We start from the raw sequence: 19,787 nt of genomic DNA, 5'->3' as shown, positions 1-19,787 counted from the left end.
ATCGACTAAGACACTCATTAACAGGGAGTTTTGAAAATTTTGTTCCAACCTGTATTATTCACCGCTTTATTCCTTACTCTGGGAGTGATTTTTATTCGGGCCACATGGACCACCTATCTCGTAGCACTGAGCTCCTCTACTCTCCATCACTTGAGCCCTTTACTACCACCACCTCCATTTAAATACAGAAGATACTAACTATTTCAAGTGCCTCCAAAAAAAAAAAACCAAACCCAAACCCCAAACAACAACAACAAAAAAACAACAACAAGACCCACCACCAGCAGTTTAAAACTAGCTAGGGTTTGTACTTAGCTGCTTCCAGAAGCTGCTAGCACCCACTGAAGAAACATGCCTTAGGAGGAATGCTTACTAAGTCAGAAGAAAAGTGCACTATTTGACAAACTTTAGATAGCATAAAGCAAGTCTATTTTCTTTCATAAAATGTATCAGATTATGTATCATTAAAACAGAATGATGCAAACATAAAAATGGACTGACATGGTAGAGCAGATTAACATTAACCTCAGCTGGGGTCCAGAACAAAACAAACAAGATCATACCACTGATGGACAGGTTAACAGCCAGTGAGTCTGATGATCATGAAATGCAATTAATTTTGTCTCATTTAATAACATTTCCTGCATTTTAACTTCTGCCTGTCTGATCTTTAATACAAAAACAGAGTTACATTGGACTTTAAATAAGTTAATTAAGTATTAAAATCAATCATGTGAAAGTCTTAATATTTAATATTGTTAGATTGTATATCAAAGTGGTTTTATTATTTATTTACTCCAAACCTTTCCAGAATACTACATGTGGCAACAGGGGGTCTGTATCTCACAAGATAAATGCATTTACAATGCCAAATAAATTATATATAAAAGCATTTGTCTTAATACATGTCATTCAATATTAAATATCACCCATTGGTACCATCCTGAAACCCTAATCCATTTTTACCAACCGCACATTTGTATTATTCAAATGTTGTCTATTAAATAGTTGTCTCAAGAGCCACAGTAAAGGAATACATACCTAAGAACAATTATCATAGGAGCTCTAAAGCACTGTCTACAGATTTAACCCTACAACTTTCATGTCTTACCAGTACTAAAACATGCAAAGTATAAATTCAGTAGTGGATTAAAATGTCAGGGATAAGAAGCAACACAAACAGTCTGGGACGATGACAATCTTGGTAATTCACATGATAGTTAAAAAATTTTGTAAGATAGAAGTTAAAAAAAAAACCCACAAAACTTTATCATAAGTAAACACTTTATATTCTGTTAATTTGGAAGACAGGAAATCTTCCACATACTTGTTTGAAGTAGCGAACCGGTTCATGCAGTTGCTAGCTTACAGTTTTCTTGAGTTTACGTGTTTCTGTGATACGCTAGTTTGACTAGGGAAGAAAAACTTGAAGAAAGCAGAGAAGATTGAAATCCTTATGTAATGCTGACTACTACATTCAATACCCATAGCGCCCTACCAACCTTGGTAACAATGGTTCCCAAGGTCTAATGCTATGAATAGTGACATTTGACATTTATGATGAAACAGTTTCTCTCTTCTGCATTGAAAATGGTGACAACAAATGTATAAACAGCATCAAGCATCTTAAATACCCAGTACTAGTTTTGTGTTCAGTATGGTCTCACCTCAAAAAGAAAAATTATTATTTACTCAGAAAGAATATGTCAGTCAAAAGAGACTGTTGCCTTGTAAACAGAGGTTACCTGCACTTACTCTGAAATTGAGGAGGTAGTAGATGTTGAAAATTGGGTTAATAAAAGATGGTGAGAGAGAAAACTACAATGCTCATAGAAGACACACACCGGAAAAGGAATCTAGCTGGACACTGGCTGTCCAGTAAGTTCTTGGAGTATACTGGTGAAAGGGAATTTTTATTTAATTGGTTTGCATTTTGTTTTAAAGCAGGAGGAGTAAAAAGCAGATGGGTAGGTTACTGAATTAAACTGAACTGGATTCTAAGCCACAAACACAAATCAGCTCAAAACAAAAATATGAAAAGTTCAAATGGAAGTGGTCTTAGCAGGATGAAGTTCATGATTCCTAGGAAAGGAAGGAGGCAAAAAGCCCACTATAATAAAAGGAACAAGATTTCAACAAAGCAAATTTCAACTTTTAGGCAAGAAACAAAACCAGAAACAGGAATTCAGGTAAGTTGGCCAACTCTCTAAGAGACCTATCTTTATCATGTGTAAGCTACCCTGACGCAGAGGGGGGACAGAAAAGGCAATGACATGAACTTGGCTAAACCACAAACTTCAGTGAACCAAAGTGTAAGGAGGAAGCATGCAAAGCAAAAATTAGGTCATATAATCTAGGTTGAGTATAAATAAGCACAAAAGTTATATGGTCAAATCAGAAAGGCAAAAGACAAATAAGATACAATTAATAAGGAACACAAGGAACAAGAACAGAACATTACGCATCATTCAAGGATACCCATATGCACACAATAGTAGGTAGAAGAGAACCATGAGAAGATTTGATCTGCTATTTAAAGGACAGGGAGAGTTATCAAAGATGACAAGGGAGGTGAAGTGTTTTCTGCTTCACTTTTGCCTAAGTTTCAGTTCAAAATCAGATGGCTAACAAACATAGCACTATTTAAACAATATAAGCGTTAGCTCGGAGAAAGAGAAGATTAAAGAACTAGCTAAATCAGTTCTTTTCAAGTCATCACATACAACTCAGTTTAAGACAATTTCGTGCAGTAGTTTTGATTTAATTGATACTGTTGTCAAAGCAGGTAGTCCCATCCTTCTCCTCCTCCTCCTCCGCCTGACTGACCAATGTTACCCCTGTGCCACTTTCCCACCACTGGCACAAGCATCTACATGGAACCAGGTCAGTCAACTCATATAGGTAGAAGCTATCCTGCCAAAAGAGTAAATTCTAACCAAGACCATTTAAGATCTTGCACTTGGTTAGAATAATCAACTACAAAAACACAAGATGAAGAGCAACTAGTTATGAAGCAGTTGTGATGGAAATGATATGGGCAAGTGGATCATAATTTGAAAGTGAGTTGACAATATCATATTACTTCAAAATAGCCTAAACAAGTAGAAAAAAAATGAGATGTGTAAATCCGCTTCCATCATCTGATGCTGGTAAGGCCTGAGCTGCAATAGTGTGTCCATCTTTAGCACAGAAGGACAATAACTAGCTGTTGCAGTCCAGAGAAGAGCATCAAGAGCCTAGAAACTATCATCTATGGCACAAGACTGAAAGAAACTGGATGTTTTACTTTAGTGAAAGGAAGATGGAGGGAGGGAAAGGAAAAATGCAGTAAGATTTCAAATCTGTACATCATTCAACTATGAAGCTACTCCCTTTTCTTACAGTAATCTATAAGTGCTGAAAATCCTCTTCATAATAAAATAATTCAAACAATTGGGAACCTATTAAATGAAAGAAATCCCTTGTTTATTTTTGAATATATTTTATCTACCTGGTTACAAAACAATTCAACATAAGTTAAATTAAAGCTTTGTCCTTCCAAAGATAGTTAAGAGACTAAAGTAGTTTACTGCTGTTTATGGTATGGAAATTACTGCTTTTAAGTATTTAAGAGTTTTACTTTCAGGAACACAGAGGCACCATGCTATGCTACTCACTTTATGTTTTAGTAATACATGTGTAACTCAAAGGGCCAAAGAATGTCAAGACTGAAAGAAATCATCAAAACATTGAACTGGAAAAAATGGCAGCTTAGCCTGCAGCCTTACCCAAAATGATAGTAACTTGCTTAGACACTAAAAGTGTATTAAATGAAATAAGTTTCTAGGATATCACAGCTTTAAAGTAGTAAGCAATTAATCTAGGATTCAGCCTTTATTCTTTCACTATTTTTAGAAAACAGTTTCCTACAGGGGTTGACAGAATTTTTATAGAAACACCAGCATGTTCATGCACGCAGAGAGGCATTTACATCAAATATTTCTCTTCTAGTTTTCTCTTCTAGATATGCAGATGCTAAGGCAGCATGGTCTCATGCTGAGGCACAAAGCAAGCTGGTGTAAGCCCTGCTTGCTAAGGAAAAGGACAATTTCATAGGCACTTTCAAAGGAGCAGAGAGAGACAGAATTTTTTTCTTATCTTACAATTAAGCTTCCACCTAGCATGAAGAACCACAACCCACATTCACCTATGCGATCCAATCCTTATGAGTGAATTCAAATGGGCACAGTTGCAGAGGAAAACCAGGTGCAGGAAGAAAGCAAAAGACAAGGTGCTGTCTGAAATCTAATTCAGTGGCAGTGCAATGAATGCTGATTGCAAGGCTTTCCCATCACTTCTGCCAACGGGAGCAGTGGCTTACCTGAGTATGTCTAAAAGCCATACTCAGAGGAAAAACAGCTTCAGAGTAGGGCTACCCCTATGCTGAAGTTTCCCATGAATGTTCCCTCTCATACCCAAATGCTCAGTCTCAAGACATACTCTATGCAAGGCACAGTATTCATGTCACGTACTGCCTACTTACAGTTTCTCTTCAGCCTTGCCACATCAGGAGAAACAAAAGCAGGATGCTTAGGAGCCACTCTAGGGGCTCAGTATTTTTGCAGAATATTTATTCATACCTAGGATGTGGTGAATTTCAAACAGCAGTACCTAGATAAAATGAAATAATATACCTCAAGCAAAGGAACCCACTAACACTTGGAAATCCAAGGTATAGATGAAACCTGCTAACCTTAGCAGGCAGTTGACTGCATGAAAGCACTGTATACCATGGTATCACTACTGCTGTGAGTAACATTTTACTCTTCTTTTTAGTAGGAATGTACCACCGTATTCCATGCTACTAAAAAGATGACAAGGCAAGTTCTTCCTTTTGTAGACAATGAACTCTGCTGCTCAGCACATCCTGATGCAACAGTTGCTTCTGGTGTTCAGGAACCCTTAGGGCTAATTTCTGCCAAGATTAGTAATATTATAAATGGGAGAAAATTATAGTGCGATACTCTTCCTTCTTTAATAATTTGATCTCTTAATACAGCGTTACCTGTTAGAACTTATTTTCCTATCCCTTCCCACTCTCATATTTTCCAGTCAAATTTCTGAGCAGCTGGACGGAATTTTCTATGCTTTCCTGTACATGTCAAACTGTCAAGGGAACAAGTAGTCTTGCTGAAGCCTTCAGACACAAAGAAGCTAGGCAGGCAAGGCCACTGTAACATAATGATTTCTATAATGCGCTGTTACTTAGAGGCATTTATTCCTCCTAAAATATTTTCTGCAGTCCCTGCTTCTTGCCAGAGCATGTAAAACACAGGCATAGAAGTCACCAGCACAAGCAGCATGGTGCATCGAACACACACTGGCTGTACTGCCTCAAAACCTGAGACAGACGCAAGTCTTAAACAGCAAGTAGGAAAGCACTACTTTTCAAGGCTTTAGTGGAACAGAAGTCTGCTACAAAAAACCAAATATTTTATTCTGGAAAACTTTAGAAACGTACCCTAAAATTCACAGTAACAATAAGAATCCATAACATAATTAAAAAATAATGACAAAATACACTGTTTAAAGGGGAAAATATTAATAAAAGCAAGTTGCAATTTATGAGTTAAAAGGGCTTTTTTTTTTGGCAATAAATTTGTCTCAGCAGAAACATCTGTCACCAACAAGTTCTATTTTCTTTACCCCAGGTCCTGGGTTTATTTTGCTTTAGAAATGGGCCAGCACACACTACGCAGCAAGAAGCAGAAGCCTGGTTTCGCATGACATTCTTAAGACAACACATAAGTAGCAGGGCAAGATCTTAAACAAGACCAGAAGTAGTAGGCTAAGGGATTAGTTGCCCTGGGAATTGTATATGCTCTTTTGCTCTGGGGAATAAGAGCAGACCAGGCAGGTTCTCCAAAGCTTTTTGATTTTTTAATAGGCAATCAATAGACTGATGCCTCCTAAATATGTTAGGCTTAGATGAGTACTCTCTGTAATTCACCGACCACTACGGCATGGCTTAATCTCCCAGTGTTGTCTGAATACCAAGTTTTCTTGTATGTAACCAAGAAAAAGGAAATGGAATTCCCACAAAACTGAATAGATTTGAAGAATTGTACTGGAACACAGCTGTCATTATACTTTACGGAAAGCTTGCAACACCTTTGAGGCTAAGCTTTTAAGCCCATTTTATTAAAAAAATATAACAGATGTAAACAAGAGATGGTTAGAAATGTCCTTGATTAAATTTTTCCTATTGTTTTCAGAAAGCCTTTGCAGACAGTTTTCTTAGATGGTCCAGTATGACTTTTTGAGAATATTTAACATACAAATCATGATAGCATTAACAATGTGAATCCTTCTGGACAAAATAGCGGTTTTCACATACTTCCTTCCAAATTTTTTTTTTTTTTTTACCCTGTCCTTCTGCCCGATTTTATTATTTTCTTTCTCTCCAAGCACATGAAATATCCATTTGCAAAAAGGTATCTTTCCGACTTTTTTTCCTGCTGCATACTGTATGACCTCATTCTAAACTGGTCACATGCAAAAGCCTAGAAAATGTTCTTTTTACTATGTTGTTGCATTTCTAGTAATAGTTGAGACAGAGAAGTGACATGAGACATAGTTCATGTAGAGAAGTGACCTAACAATGGCCAGGCTATGGACCACTTAGCATATTAAGAAGAATGAAATGCAAATTTTGAACTGAATCCAGAAGTAAATGCAAAGAAACCAAGCATAGAGTATATAGGTGGGATCTGTTCTCACTTTTCTGTCTTACTTAATAGTAAGGCTGTGCATCTTGGTGCACCTAAAATTAGTAGTTACTTTTGAAATTGTGGTCTGTCATGTATTATTCATCTTTCTTTTTCTCCTAAAAGGAAGATATAAGATGGCAGTAGCAGGTGTTCTTAGCTTCCTGATGGAAAAGGAGGAAAAAGTTGACCGAGGGGACAGATCTTTCTTCAAAGGAGAGGTGACAGACAGAGATTGCCTAGTTGAGATGACTATTCTCTGACAAACACATATTGCAATTCCACCTGTTGCCAGGAAGGCTTGAAGCTTAAGGATTTCTCAGGCAGGCACCAGATCCTCTGCCTACTCATCCAAACTCCTGTGCTTGGGAAGTTCTTGTTCTTCACTGTGGAAGAAAAAAGGAAATCCTGTTCTGTTTTAGCAGTCACATTTGTAAGCAAATCACTGAATACAGCAAACCCAGATAACTTTAATATTATTCGTCATTTTTGGTTTAGCGGTTTTGACAGCATCGTATCGGAAACGAAAGCCAAAACATAAAGATAATTGAAATGAAATTATTTAGAGACAGAAAATCACTCCTTCACTATGCTACTCCAAGTCAGCTTTCCTTCTCCCAAAGAACCCCACATAAGACTCCCCTCATCCATTCAAATAACTGAACACAGCATTTTTAACATAAAATTTTATTTCTAAAAAAAATGTCATCTAGTATATCTATATGAAGTTAGCCTCCTAGAAAGAATATTTCCTCACCTCCTTTAAATTCAAGATCGTCTCTGTATTTAGTGGAGCTCTTTCACTGCACTAATGTCAGAAACAGCAGATGAAGAACGTGGTCCCACCCTCCAGAGACATACACACAGCTTGGCTTTTAAAAGGTAACACAGAAGGCTAAAGAATATTTTAACTAAAACTGTTTGCATTCTTTTTCACAAAGCCAGTAGGAAGGTTCATCAGAGATGTGCAAGAAAAGAATGGAGCTTTTGGGTTTGTTGGCTTGTTTCTTTTACGATCGAAGTATTGCCAAACTCCCCAGTTTATGGATAAAACGCTTTAGACCTTATCTATACCCTAACATTATATGCTAAACTTTTAAACTTATTATTTCCTACAAACGGCTGTTTTCACGGATATGTGCCATGCTGTCAAAACTCTTCTTCTGATTCATACTATCAATGGTCTTAAAGATACCATGTGGAACAACTGTACCAGCTTTCATTCCCATCAATAGTAGTCACAGTGCAAACCAATGTGTGAATACTTCTTAAATTTTAATACAGCAATTATACAACCTAAGATCCGTTTTCCTAATTAAAGGCACACAGTCTGTCATATCCATCCCAAGACTTACACCCGAATGGCAGTTCTGTACAACTTAAAATCAATTTCGTCATTTTGATTCTAGTTTATATTTAGACAGTCCATCATGGAAGAGCCCAGAACTTTACCCTAACCTAGGTCCTCTGTATGCCATATGTATATGCAATCTACTACATCAATCAAAACGGCTCACAGTTCAGATGACGTATACACAAATAAATGTACTTTACCTAGAGGTCAAAATAATTTCTGTAAGAGCACAGTATATTCTCTTGTTTTTAGCTACCTCCTACAACCATGAAGCATAAAAATTTAACAAGCTGCAAAATACTAAATTGAACACCATACATCGAGTTTCTTTAGTGTCATGCTATAATTATAATCAAGAATACACTTCACTTTTAACTCTATTTTTATTGTGTCTTTCTACCTTGTGGCCCATGGTGGCCTATGCTAGTTTTATGACAAAACCAGGTTACGAGTAGGAAAAGGTAAAAAATAATAATCAATTCTGCTACTCTGAGATCACATGTGCGGGAACTAAGGTGTGGATTTTGGCTCTTTAATATAGTGAGTATATGGTTTGCCCTTATTCCTATCTCAGCTTTTCGAACTGCCTAACACAGTCTGGGGGATCACCATGACAGCAGGTAAATTAGGATTTCACTACCGTCAAGTCTGAATTGTTTCTTAACAAGGCTACGAATCAACGTAGTTCTGATTTGACAGAACTGTGAGACTTTCAAAACTGCACTTTCAATGCATTAAGTACAATAAGTAGGATTTTTCAAAAATGTTTTAGAAATGCTGCGAAATAAGCTAGGTTGAAATGTATACATATCACTGATAGTCCAATGAAGAGAAAGCTGTAACACAAAGGCACTGGAGAAGGCAGGAATACTTGTCTATACATGGTAGGAAAGAAAAGACTGCTGAAATGATGATCCTCTTTGGTGCTTATTTCTTTTTTAACTGGACAGCGACTTTCTTCCTTTCATAGGCATTGGACAATATTAGGCCTAGGAGCATAAACTTTTTTTAAAAAGCCCTATAATTTATTCTTTCTACAAATTTGACTGAGAAAATAAACATACATAGCTGAAATAAAAAAAAGGAATGGACACATTATATATATGAGAATTCAATTAAAAGACTGTGTAATATAAGTGTGTAAAACACAGTTTCTGAACTGTCATGAGAGACTACAGAGGACTCCCATTGATTTTATTATGCTGGGGAGCCAGCCTCAGTGCTCTAATGTACACGTACAGAGCCACTGCTCTGGATTCACGAGAAGTGCTGACCTTGAGGCTTTTTAGTTTTGTTTGCTCATCTGAGGCAACTATATAATTATTTATTAAGCACCATTCTATATCTCAGTATCATGCATATTTCCAGTGAAGATTTAGGAATCTAATTTAAATATACTGCATGTTACTGTGACTTGTAGGTATTCAGTTAGTAAAGGAGAGGTCTGCACTTGTATACTTTACCTTCAGCCCTGAAAAATAATTAATACATACCAGATGCTGTGCAATGACTTATTGAAACATGCAAATAAAAATTTTCAAAGGGCTTTCACTTCTTTTGTGACAACGAAGTCTGTACGTACGTATGATATTCCAAACAACCTTAATCCCTATTTTCCTAAGCATACACATGTACAATAAAACACGGAAGTAAAGTCTTAAAGGGCTTCTTTACAAGAAAACAGGATTTGAGTTGGAAACCTACATGTCAACCCTGAACACTTTAAAATTATACAGAGTAAGGAGGAAACAGGGCTGATAGTGCATAAAAATATGACAGTGTATTAGGCTGCATTTAATTACCAGTTCAAACAACAACCTGATCTAACCTTTGACAAGTAAAATAAATGTTCTGAATAATTTAACCAAAGCAAACATTTGCTGTTAAATGCTGGCTAATTATAGTAAGAGTTGTACTGAGAGGGGGAAAAAACCCAAAAGAGATGGTAATTTATACACTTCTCCTGCAATTGCTACAGCTATTCCTTGAAACCCTTGAATATTTTCCATGCGGGATAGCTATTAAGTATCTACTTCGGGAAAAAAAATCTGTCTACATTTAAAGGAGGAAGCACCGTATTAGAATATCTAGCCTTGCTTTACAAGCACTGAAGAAATAGTCCAAGTACAAAAAGTAAGGTAAAATTAGTTTCAAGAATATCCACCTTTTCTATTGATGGCTTTCTGATAAGAAAGGTCTGTTTGTAATGCTTTGTATCACACCAGAACGTAAGAAAGGATAGAATAACAATTAAGTCTTTTCCAAAGTGTCAGTGCAAAATCACACAAAGAGCCTCACTACAGGATAGGGAAGCACAGTTCAGTCATATCCAATGCACTTCTGAGAAGAAGAGTAAAGAATGAATTTAAAGTCTTTCTTTACACAGACACTAGAACAACAGTTAAATTATATAAATGAACCAGAGAGTTTCTTTAAAAACAACCCCTCCCAAATTATATAATGATGAAATAATTCCACCACCATGACTTTTTCAGATATATTATCTATAGCTGGATATACTATCCATATGAAATATTGAGCTTCTTTCAAAACAAGCTAAAGACCTCAGAAAAAACAAATATATGTGACAAGGACAAGTACTTAAAGTCAGCATGCTTCCAATATCAGAACATGTAATCAATCATGAAATCAAAACCGTCAGAAAAAAGGAAGTTTTTCCTGCAGCATGTATGCCTTCCAGTTGCAGGCTATTTTTGAAGAAGTGAATGGTTTTTGCCATCTTTGGGCCAAGAGTTTCACTTATTTATGTGATGAAAAGTTAGCAGCAGCATCAGCTGTCTATTTGCATGCACAATAACTACGGTTCAGAAGAATCAGAAGACCATGAAAATTTCACGGACAAGCAATGTATGGTAAACGAAAGAAGCTTATAAATCCCTAATCTTGAATATATATTAATATTTGAAGGCTTTATATAATCTGCAAAGTAAAAAGTGAAAACCATTAAAAATATTAAAACTGACTGTAAGTATGCTCCTCTCTTTTCCCGAAAGTAATTTGTGTGCAGATAAGTTCTGGCCACAAGTTTCCAAGACAAACATATTATTTTTACGTTACCTTTTATATTTTCATAAATATTTAAACTCTCCCTGAAATTTTAAATATGTTTATAGAGACACGAATGCTAACACTCTTAGCCTCTCATAATGAAAAAATATGAATTAAACTATTTCTTGCACACTGTCAGAGAAACAATTTTTTGAAAGAAACAAATAATAAATTCACAAAAAATTTACCACAAATTGCTTACTTGATAATGAGTCAGGTGGATTCAAGAAACTGAAGAGGATTTTCTAGCTTAGAGTGTAAACTGAATATTTGAAAATTGAGTTTGAAGGTCATTACTATTCTTGCTCCATAGCTCAGGATAAAGTCTTTAAGCAAAGTAGTAAAGAATTTCACAAGATCCATGCCCGACACTCTGGAGAACTTCAAGTGCAGAATTAACTTTATACTGGATCTACTGCTTCATGCCAAACGGACAGTGAAATGCTCTGTTTTTTCTTATGCTGAGGCATCCTTAAAAACATACTCAGCTGTATTTGGACAGGACAGAGGGAAATGTTAGGCAGTCATTGGTAAATGCAATGAATCAACTCTTCCCCACTGTTATACTGCACATAAAACTTTGGCATTTAAGCATAAAACTGAAAGAGACCTCCTCTAGAGTTGTTACGCTTTTTGTATTCTGCACTTGAAATGTTATCAGGTTTAGCAAGGTAAATTTTGCTAATAGGAGAGTCCTTTACCTTTCTGTGAATTAAAAGGTAGCAAGAAATAAAAACAGCACTCAATTCTAAAATTTTGTTTTCTCCAAAATACTTATATTTTAGATAAACAATGAAATAAACAAAACCAGCCAGGTGACAGGTTGTGAGAGCTGACGTGAAGACTGTTTCTTGACGGAGAGCTCACACTTAACACTAGCCACTCATCAGTGCCAATTATGCTTTACCGTTACTCCTTATTTTCCGAACTGCTGTATATTTTAAGAAGTACAATATGAAACATCTAAACAAGAAATTTAATACTGTATTTTATATGTAAATAATTAAATCTGATAGAAACACTGATAGACATGCTAGTGTACTAAAATGTAAATATACTTAAAAAAAAAACCCCAAAACCCCACAACAAAAAACTCTTGGCTGTAGGTGCAAGGAACATGCCTGGTTCCTGAATATTATCTTAGGTATCAGTCTGATACAGCAGGTGGTGTACCTGGAAGGGTGATTATAACCAAATAATTTTGTTATACATGTACATGTACTTGGGCATAAACCAGCTAATATCTTTATCCAGTGTGGCCCATCTGGAGGACAATTTATCTGAGTCCAAAAGATACCTCCAACCAGACCATTAAAGGAGAAGAGGAATACCATGATGCTGAGACTAGCCAAGCTTCTCCCCTGACTTTATGCACCAAATTTTAACACTGAAAACCACAAGAGCTGAAGATTGAGTTAGTCCTTTAGATCCCTACTTTTGTGCATTAGATTATAGAGAAATCAGAATTAGCAATAAAATAAAAAGTAGAATGGATGAACCAACAGAAATTATATTACAACTACAACTGTGGGGTTCTTTTTGAAGTAACCCAATATTTCACCCTGGTCTGTCTGTTACTATAAGAAACAATCAATTTAGTCTGTACTGGAAGTTTCCTGCATATTTTAGTCTGCATGTACTTGTAGGGTCGTCCTGAAAAGAATTCACTTTTGTGCAAAATGGCTTTGTGACATGGATTAGCCTCCACCAGGGATCCAAACTGATAGTAACAAATTCCTTTTATATAGTGTATAGACTTAAATGAGAAGTGAAAGGCCAGTGCCAGCAGAGTTCAGTGATCAGCCACTGTTGTCCTCTATATAATTTACTGGTTGAGCTTAATAATTACAGCATTGCCTTGATAATCTGTAGCTGCAGCATTCTGGAAGGAGAGGAAGAGAAAAATGCTTCTTGTGTATTTAAATGCAGACCCACATAAATTGCAAATGGAGTATTTATAACAAACATCTAAGAACACTGACACTGGTTTAAACTAAAATTAATTTATATCACTCAAATCCGGAAAAACATAATTTCAAGCCTTGATCTTATTAGGATACTTAATGTAATCTTATTAGAATGTGAGCTTCTATATATCAGTGTGTTTTATACATTGCAAATATATTTTAAAGAGCTCCAATAAACATTACTAAACAATTCACTACTGATCTCCAAAACCTAGTTTCACAGGGGCAGATTATTGGATCTGTAACTAATACAGCAGGAGAGGCAATGCCTTCACACAGGCGATATTCTTGCTGCTATACAGAACTGGCTGTCACATGAGCGCTAAGTAAGTTTCCAGGACTTTCTCATCTCTTAACTGCCTGAGATTTAGCGCAGAGCAGCATGCTTTCCAAAAGGACAGAGTACCTACAGCTTCAGAGGAAGCAAATGGGGATCATAGATGCTTAAAATTTCAGAAAATCAGGCCCGGTGCCATATACAAGGAAAACGCTGCCAGAAATGTCACTCACAGAATCCATGCCTGCCACTCCACAGAGATTCATATATGCTTAATGATGGCTAGCAAGTATAGGGAGCAGACCTAGCTAAGGAAAAACAACAGAAAACTAGGCAGCAGGCAGGCGATGAGCACTCTGTCTGCACTCGTATCCTCACTGGCAAAGTAAAACTAAAATGGTTAAGAAACTGGTAAGGCTGATGCCAAAAATTTAAATGTTTCTAAGGACTATAGCAGACCTTAAGAGATAGAGTTTTTAATCTCATTTGAAACAGTTCAATACTTCAACATTAATGTATGCACATATATATTAATGAAGCAGACATGTTAATCCCCCCGATGTCGATGTCTGTGAAGCATCTTAGCTCTTACTTCCTTCACCATCAGTCGTGTGTAAGTAACATACTGTGGCAACATATGAATAGTTCATAGCTCCAGCAATGAATGAATGAATGAACAGTGACCTAAACGCAAGCAGCAATTAAGGTTTCTGTTTCTTCACCCATCAGCTACTGCATATCCTCACAGCAAACAAGTGTGTTTTTCTGACATGCACACTTGTCTGTTAATAAGTTAAAGAACTATTTCAGTCAAGAGCCTTTATGTTTTTCCCCTACACGCTTCGTTTCTTGCTACATGCATTGGAGTTTTACTGTGATAGAGATGTTGATGACAAGCCAAAGAAATGGAGGTGATGCTGCCAGGGATTAAGGTACAGAATACTACAATGCTTTGCAGAAGCACAAAGGGTCTGCTGCTGTTTCCCTGCACTTGGAAATCTGAAGTGCAAGCTTTCTGAAAAGCGCAACGAGAGCTTCCAGTTAGCACTTCTATTTGATTTTAGTACGCAGCCATACACTCCTTAGAAGACATTAATGTACTACAACAAAGTATCAGGAAAGAGAAAAATTCCAACATTCTAAACAGCAACGAGCATGAAATAATTACAATATGCTGTTTCGTTTTGTTTCATATCTATTTTGAGGGGGGTGTGCTGTCCTTTAGGTTGGTTAGGTTTTTTGTTGGAGTTTTTTTCTTGTTTGGCTTGGATTTTTTACACTTTATGGGGGAAGATGAAAAGAGAAAAAAAAAACCAACCACGCAAAGAGCCATGCCTGTTCTTTTTCACAGGTTCAGTTCAAAATAATTCTACTAATAATCTACTGCATATTATCAATAGAGTAGGTATGTGTTCAGAGATAAATTACATTATAAGTCACTCTAGTGAAACTAAATTCCAGTTGCAGAATCTTGTTACAGGATTCATCTGTAAGAGCAACCGCTGGCCTTTAAGGGACCAGCAGGTACAATTTTAAGTAAAAGTAATTCACAGAAATACTTTTCCAGTTGTAAACAGAATGACTGACACAATCTTACCTCTCAAAGAAAACGCTACAGAAATCTACTTTTCAAATCTTTTATCTCAGTTTAAAAACTGAAACCATTTTCCCCATTATCTACAATATATGGTTCAAAATTCTCAGCCCCTGTTAGTCTGGCAAAAAAATAATCTCTGCAAAAATAAGCTGAAGAAAATTAAGACAACCCAGACCAAAGAAAAGAAGCAGATCCTGAGAGCTGTTAGTACATTAAATGAGCATGACATGAACGCATTTACCTTTGTAGAAACCAGAGAAAAACAGAAGGAAAGCTATCTGCTTGAGATAAGCAGTTTTCTTAGATTTTTTTTTCTCTTCTATACTAAGCTTTTTAGATAGTACAGTGTAATTTTATTCTTTTTTAATCAAATAATCAATGTGGATAATACGTCAAGGGAACTAGGAGTCTCCTGAAGTGCAAAGTGGATGATTGGCTCCTTTATTTTTGAAGGTAGCATCATGCTGCCTCGTGATTTTAAAGCCAGAATTTGTAGGGAACACGTATTCAATAACTAATGTTTAACACTTTAATACACTCTTTACATTCCATGCATAGTGTGTGCTACAGAAATCGTGCTACAACCCTCATCACTCAATATTGAGATTAGCTCTGCCCCTTCCAGCACCAATGCCGAACCTATGGCATGCATCAGGTACGCATACATTTTTTACAAAGCACTTAATTTTACGTTATATTGGTTTTCTCCAGTACCTCACTATGTTCTTAGAAGAATGAGGTATGACTTTTCAAACCTTTGCTTCCTCCCAGCCTTTAAGTAGTCAAAAATGCGCGTGTATGTGGGTATGGGGGGGGGGTGTTAATGTAACATTTCCATTACTATATAGGTAAAATACTACTTTTGCAGAATAAAGGATGCTACTCCTTTTACTACAAGATAATGTTAATCTAAGGGACAACAAGAAGAGAAGATAAGGGGTTGCGAGAGCTTATTCCTCATAACATAACATAAAGTCTTTCACAAATGAAAAAAACCCACTTGTTATGAACAAGAATTTAATTTCCCTGAACTCAGACCCTACAACATTCAGCTAACAGCGAAGAAACTGGAATTTAAAATGACTCAATCAATATGGGTGAAAACAGAAGTTGTTCTTGCTGTCAGAGGCAAAAGTAACAAAATTGTAAAATGCAAACTCTGTTTTAAAATGTAGGTGACATGGACAAAGACCTGACTGAGAAGAAATACATGACTGGGCACAGAAAAGGCTAGCTGATCGGACTGACAAGAGCAGAACAATTTGGAAACTGCAGATTCAGCTGGTCTCTCAGAGGGCCCTTACTGCTACTTTATCCAAAGCACAGGAGGGGATTATATCAATGTAGGAAAGGGAACAAATTTGGCAGAGCCGTGGGAAGTAGTAGTGAGTTAATCTCAAGTCATAACGGGCAGACTTCTCCACTATGTGTAATGCCCTCCTAGATACACAAGAGCTGCTCTGCAGCATCATTTCCTGGATGCTTGGAATCAGATTATCAGTTTTGCTGCAGATTTACAAGGCATTAAGGTAGCTTTAGACTCCCTTCCTCTCTCCTTTCTCTCCCTGTCCTCCCCAAATATAAATCTCACCTTGATTCTTGAAAATTATTTACATTAGAAATTAAAAATCATGTAACAGAGATTATAGGAAAGCCACCAAATCAAATTTTAACTTTCATAAATACTGTTTTATTTTTATTCTTCTTCATTTTAGGACCTCCTTGTATATATTCATGTATTACTTTTTAACCTTGCCAGAGCTGAGAGGTTGAATGGACACTGACAGACCATTGAAGGAGAATAGGTTCTTTCATGATAAGCCAACACAGCTCTAGGCCAACTTTGGACATTATTTGGCAAGCATTACTGTATTAAGGAAGCAATTTTTCAAGGTTCACATGCACCAAGTGCAGTGTGTATTATACAGCTATTAAAAAAGCAGCATTAACATAAGACTGAATATATCTTGTTCGAGTAATTATCTACTCAATTCAACATGCCCACACAACATTTACATACAACTAAAAATGTAAAACCTCACAGAAAGCAAAGTCTCTACTGCATGATGCTCTTGGATAGCTTATGCTCCCACTTCTTTCTTAAAACCACATCCAGTAATATTCAAAAAAGAAACTTGCACGTCATGTGCCCTCTGGGCTTAAGAGTCTTACATTCATATCTACTAAAATTATGAAAAAGCAATCAGAAATTTCATGGACAGTATACACACTTATTAATATGATCTGTTTTATTAGGTCCCAGCAAAAACATCTTATTAGTTCTACAATTAAATGATTCAGAAACCATCCACACTATCTTTGCCTTTTAACAGTTCCAATCAGTAGCAGATCTAGGTGTAATCAACAGCAGCAGGGGGCTTGAGGAAGCAAAACAAAACAAAAACAGTAGGGATCTTTACTAGTTTACAGTAATTGATACAAGGAGATGTTATATGTTACTGCAAGTTAGCCCAAGATACAGAAAAGCTATGTGAAAATTCCCTATTCTCTACAACCACCATTTCAATATAGCAATGGCAATACAATAAGTTGGGTTTTTTTAATGTAGTATTTAAAGTTTACTGAATTCATTGCTGATCTAGATCATCTTCTATCTTTTTTGCCCCCTCCGTTTTACATTTTCTGTAACAAGATCAATATTTGGGTTACCATATATTCAGAATCCATAGATGTCACCCCTTAAATTTGTGAGTGGGCTGCACGAGTGATATAAAGTCCCTCTTCTGTAGGAGTTGAGCACATGGTCTGAACAGCACTTTTAGCCCCTGCTATGCATGGTAGCGAAAGTATGTTTCCCATATGTTAGTGCTGACAGGCTGACTGATATAAATTCAACTCAAAGAAACTTACATACAAGTTATTTTTACGCGTTTTAATCCTTTTCCTCTATTAACAGTGTCCCAGATATAAGAAAGGAATACATTAAAGAGAAATTGATAAGTGGTACAATAATTTATGCACCCTTTGAGTGCTAGGACATCTGCATAAAATGAGGCCATCGCCTTTTTGATGTCAAGGATCTTGGGATAGTTCCAAATTCTAAGTATTTAAATCCTAAGCTTTTAAATTCCCATTGATTTTAACACAAGCGCAAAGAGATAAGCATCCAAGTATCTTTTTGGATCTGCCCTTGCTACCAACCCTGAAAAAGACTGTATCTAGCCACAGCAACGCAGCACTCGTAAAGGACAACCAGTGAGCATCTTACAGTGAAAGCCCATGTCGTCACATCTGTAATATTCCTGACCTTGCTAAGTTAAAGCGAGTTTGCATAAGAAGAACAATCACACTTTTGGACTGAGGCACAGTCAGAGCCACAAGAGATGACACACTCCCACCACCCCACGCCCTCTGTAGAACTGCAGACATCAGCAAGCAGTCTATGGGTTGCTTTCTTGGTTGCCAGGGAAAGACACATGAAAATCAGAATTTGTTACAGATGGCTCACTCAATGACCACCAGATGAGTATCAGAAAGTCTTGTACTTGCTTGAGTCATGGTAGCTTCTTAAAGAGCAGAAGTTTGAAATTACATAAATACATCAACTACTTACCATACCAGTGATTTTGTTCTTTTTAATATTGTAATAAGCCTTGCAGCAAAGCCTACTGCTTTAGCACACAGCTTAACCAAAAATATGAGAGCGGAACACGCCGGATCAAGCCACAATGGAAAAGGCATCAAGTGGAATCACCACCATACTTTTGCAGGAGTACAGCAGTTCACTCCCAGAAACTGCCAGCAGTGGAGAGAACATACCACTCATCTCACATCTGTCCTCAAAAGAGGACATTTTCCAAAGAAACCATATATCATTTAGTGGAAAGCTACCTGTTGCGCCAGGTAAGATGTAGGTATACAAGTCCAACCACTTCCAGGACCTAAACGGAACTTTCTTACGCCTGCAGGTGAATAGAGAAGCAGTTGTAGAGCTAAAGAGGGGGACATGCCACCAAATGCTAGAGAAGAACAGTGAACTGCTGGGGACTGCTGGTGTGGCATAGCGTGTCAGCTTGGCAGCTCATGGGTGGTGAGTTCAGGTGAGTCAGGGCATGTATAGGGTAAATTCTCTCACTTACTCAATTCTTCATCTTGCTATCTCCCAGGCTAACTGGTAGAAAGCTCCTCAGAGAAGTTTTTAAAAGATGGATTTCAGACACCTATATTAAGGAGAGTGAGCTTGACCATGACCAATAAATTCATTTCTGTCAAGAAATGTTTAAAGGTAGTTAAAAGAAAAGATTCAAAGCTAGGACATATATGCTCCATTGTAACTAGCTAACCATTTCCAAAATGAATAATCTGCCAAACACGTAAAGAAAACCCCATCAGATTTCTTTTTACTTAATTGCTTTCCAATACCAAAAGTGATCACCTCTCCACAAATCCTACAGCTCAGCTGGCCATCAGGAAATAATGAAATCTTAGAACTTTGCTGTCAAAAAGCACCATCAGATTCAGAGTCGCTCCACTAGCTCACCTGAACGTTCTGGACTTCTATACCTGAACGTTTTCTCTATAACACAGACAGAGCTACACTGTTCCAAAATTAAGATCTTTAAAACACTCCTGAAACCAAGAGCAGCAATGACAAGAACTTTTCACCATCTCTGTAGCTTTCTGTTTATTGGCTTTCCACATTAAGTGCTGGTTCTCACAGTGCAGAGCGGGCTCCAGCCACTTCTGAATAGTATTGGAATAGTTTGGTGTATATCAGATCAGAACAAATAACATCTTTCCCCCAGTATTTCTCCAG

General features: G+C 36.9%; 1 protein-coding gene across 4 annotated transcripts in view; it reads right to left on the bottom strand.

The window, feature by feature from the left end:
• Window positions 1-19,787, bottom strand: part of TBC1D5 (TBC1 domain family member 5) — a 323,581-nt gene that overhangs the window by 202,128 nt on the left and 101,666 nt on the right. For 2 of the 4 annotated variants that reach the window (XM_064444307.1, XM_064444304.1), the window contains one exon: window positions 7,032-7,132. The exons of the other annotated variants lie outside the window; for them this stretch is intronic. In XM_064444307.1, coding sequence (XP_064300377.1) covers window positions 7,032-7,097 — 66 coding nt within the window. In that variant the 5' untranslated portion in view covers window positions 7,098-7,132. The remainder of the gene's footprint in view (window positions 1-7,031; window positions 7,133-19,787) is intronic. 4 annotated transcript variants of the gene reach the window in all.

Source organism: Phalacrocorax carbo, chromosome 2 (genome assembly GCF_963921805.1).
Source record: "Phalacrocorax carbo chromosome 2, bPhaCar2.1, whole genome shotgun sequence".
Classification (NCBI taxonomy): Eukaryota; Metazoa; Chordata; class Aves; order Suliformes; family Phalacrocoracidae; genus Phalacrocorax; species Phalacrocorax carbo.
The sequence above is the reverse complement of the archived record's forward strand: the minus strand, read 5'-3'. Positions and strand labels throughout refer to the sequence as shown.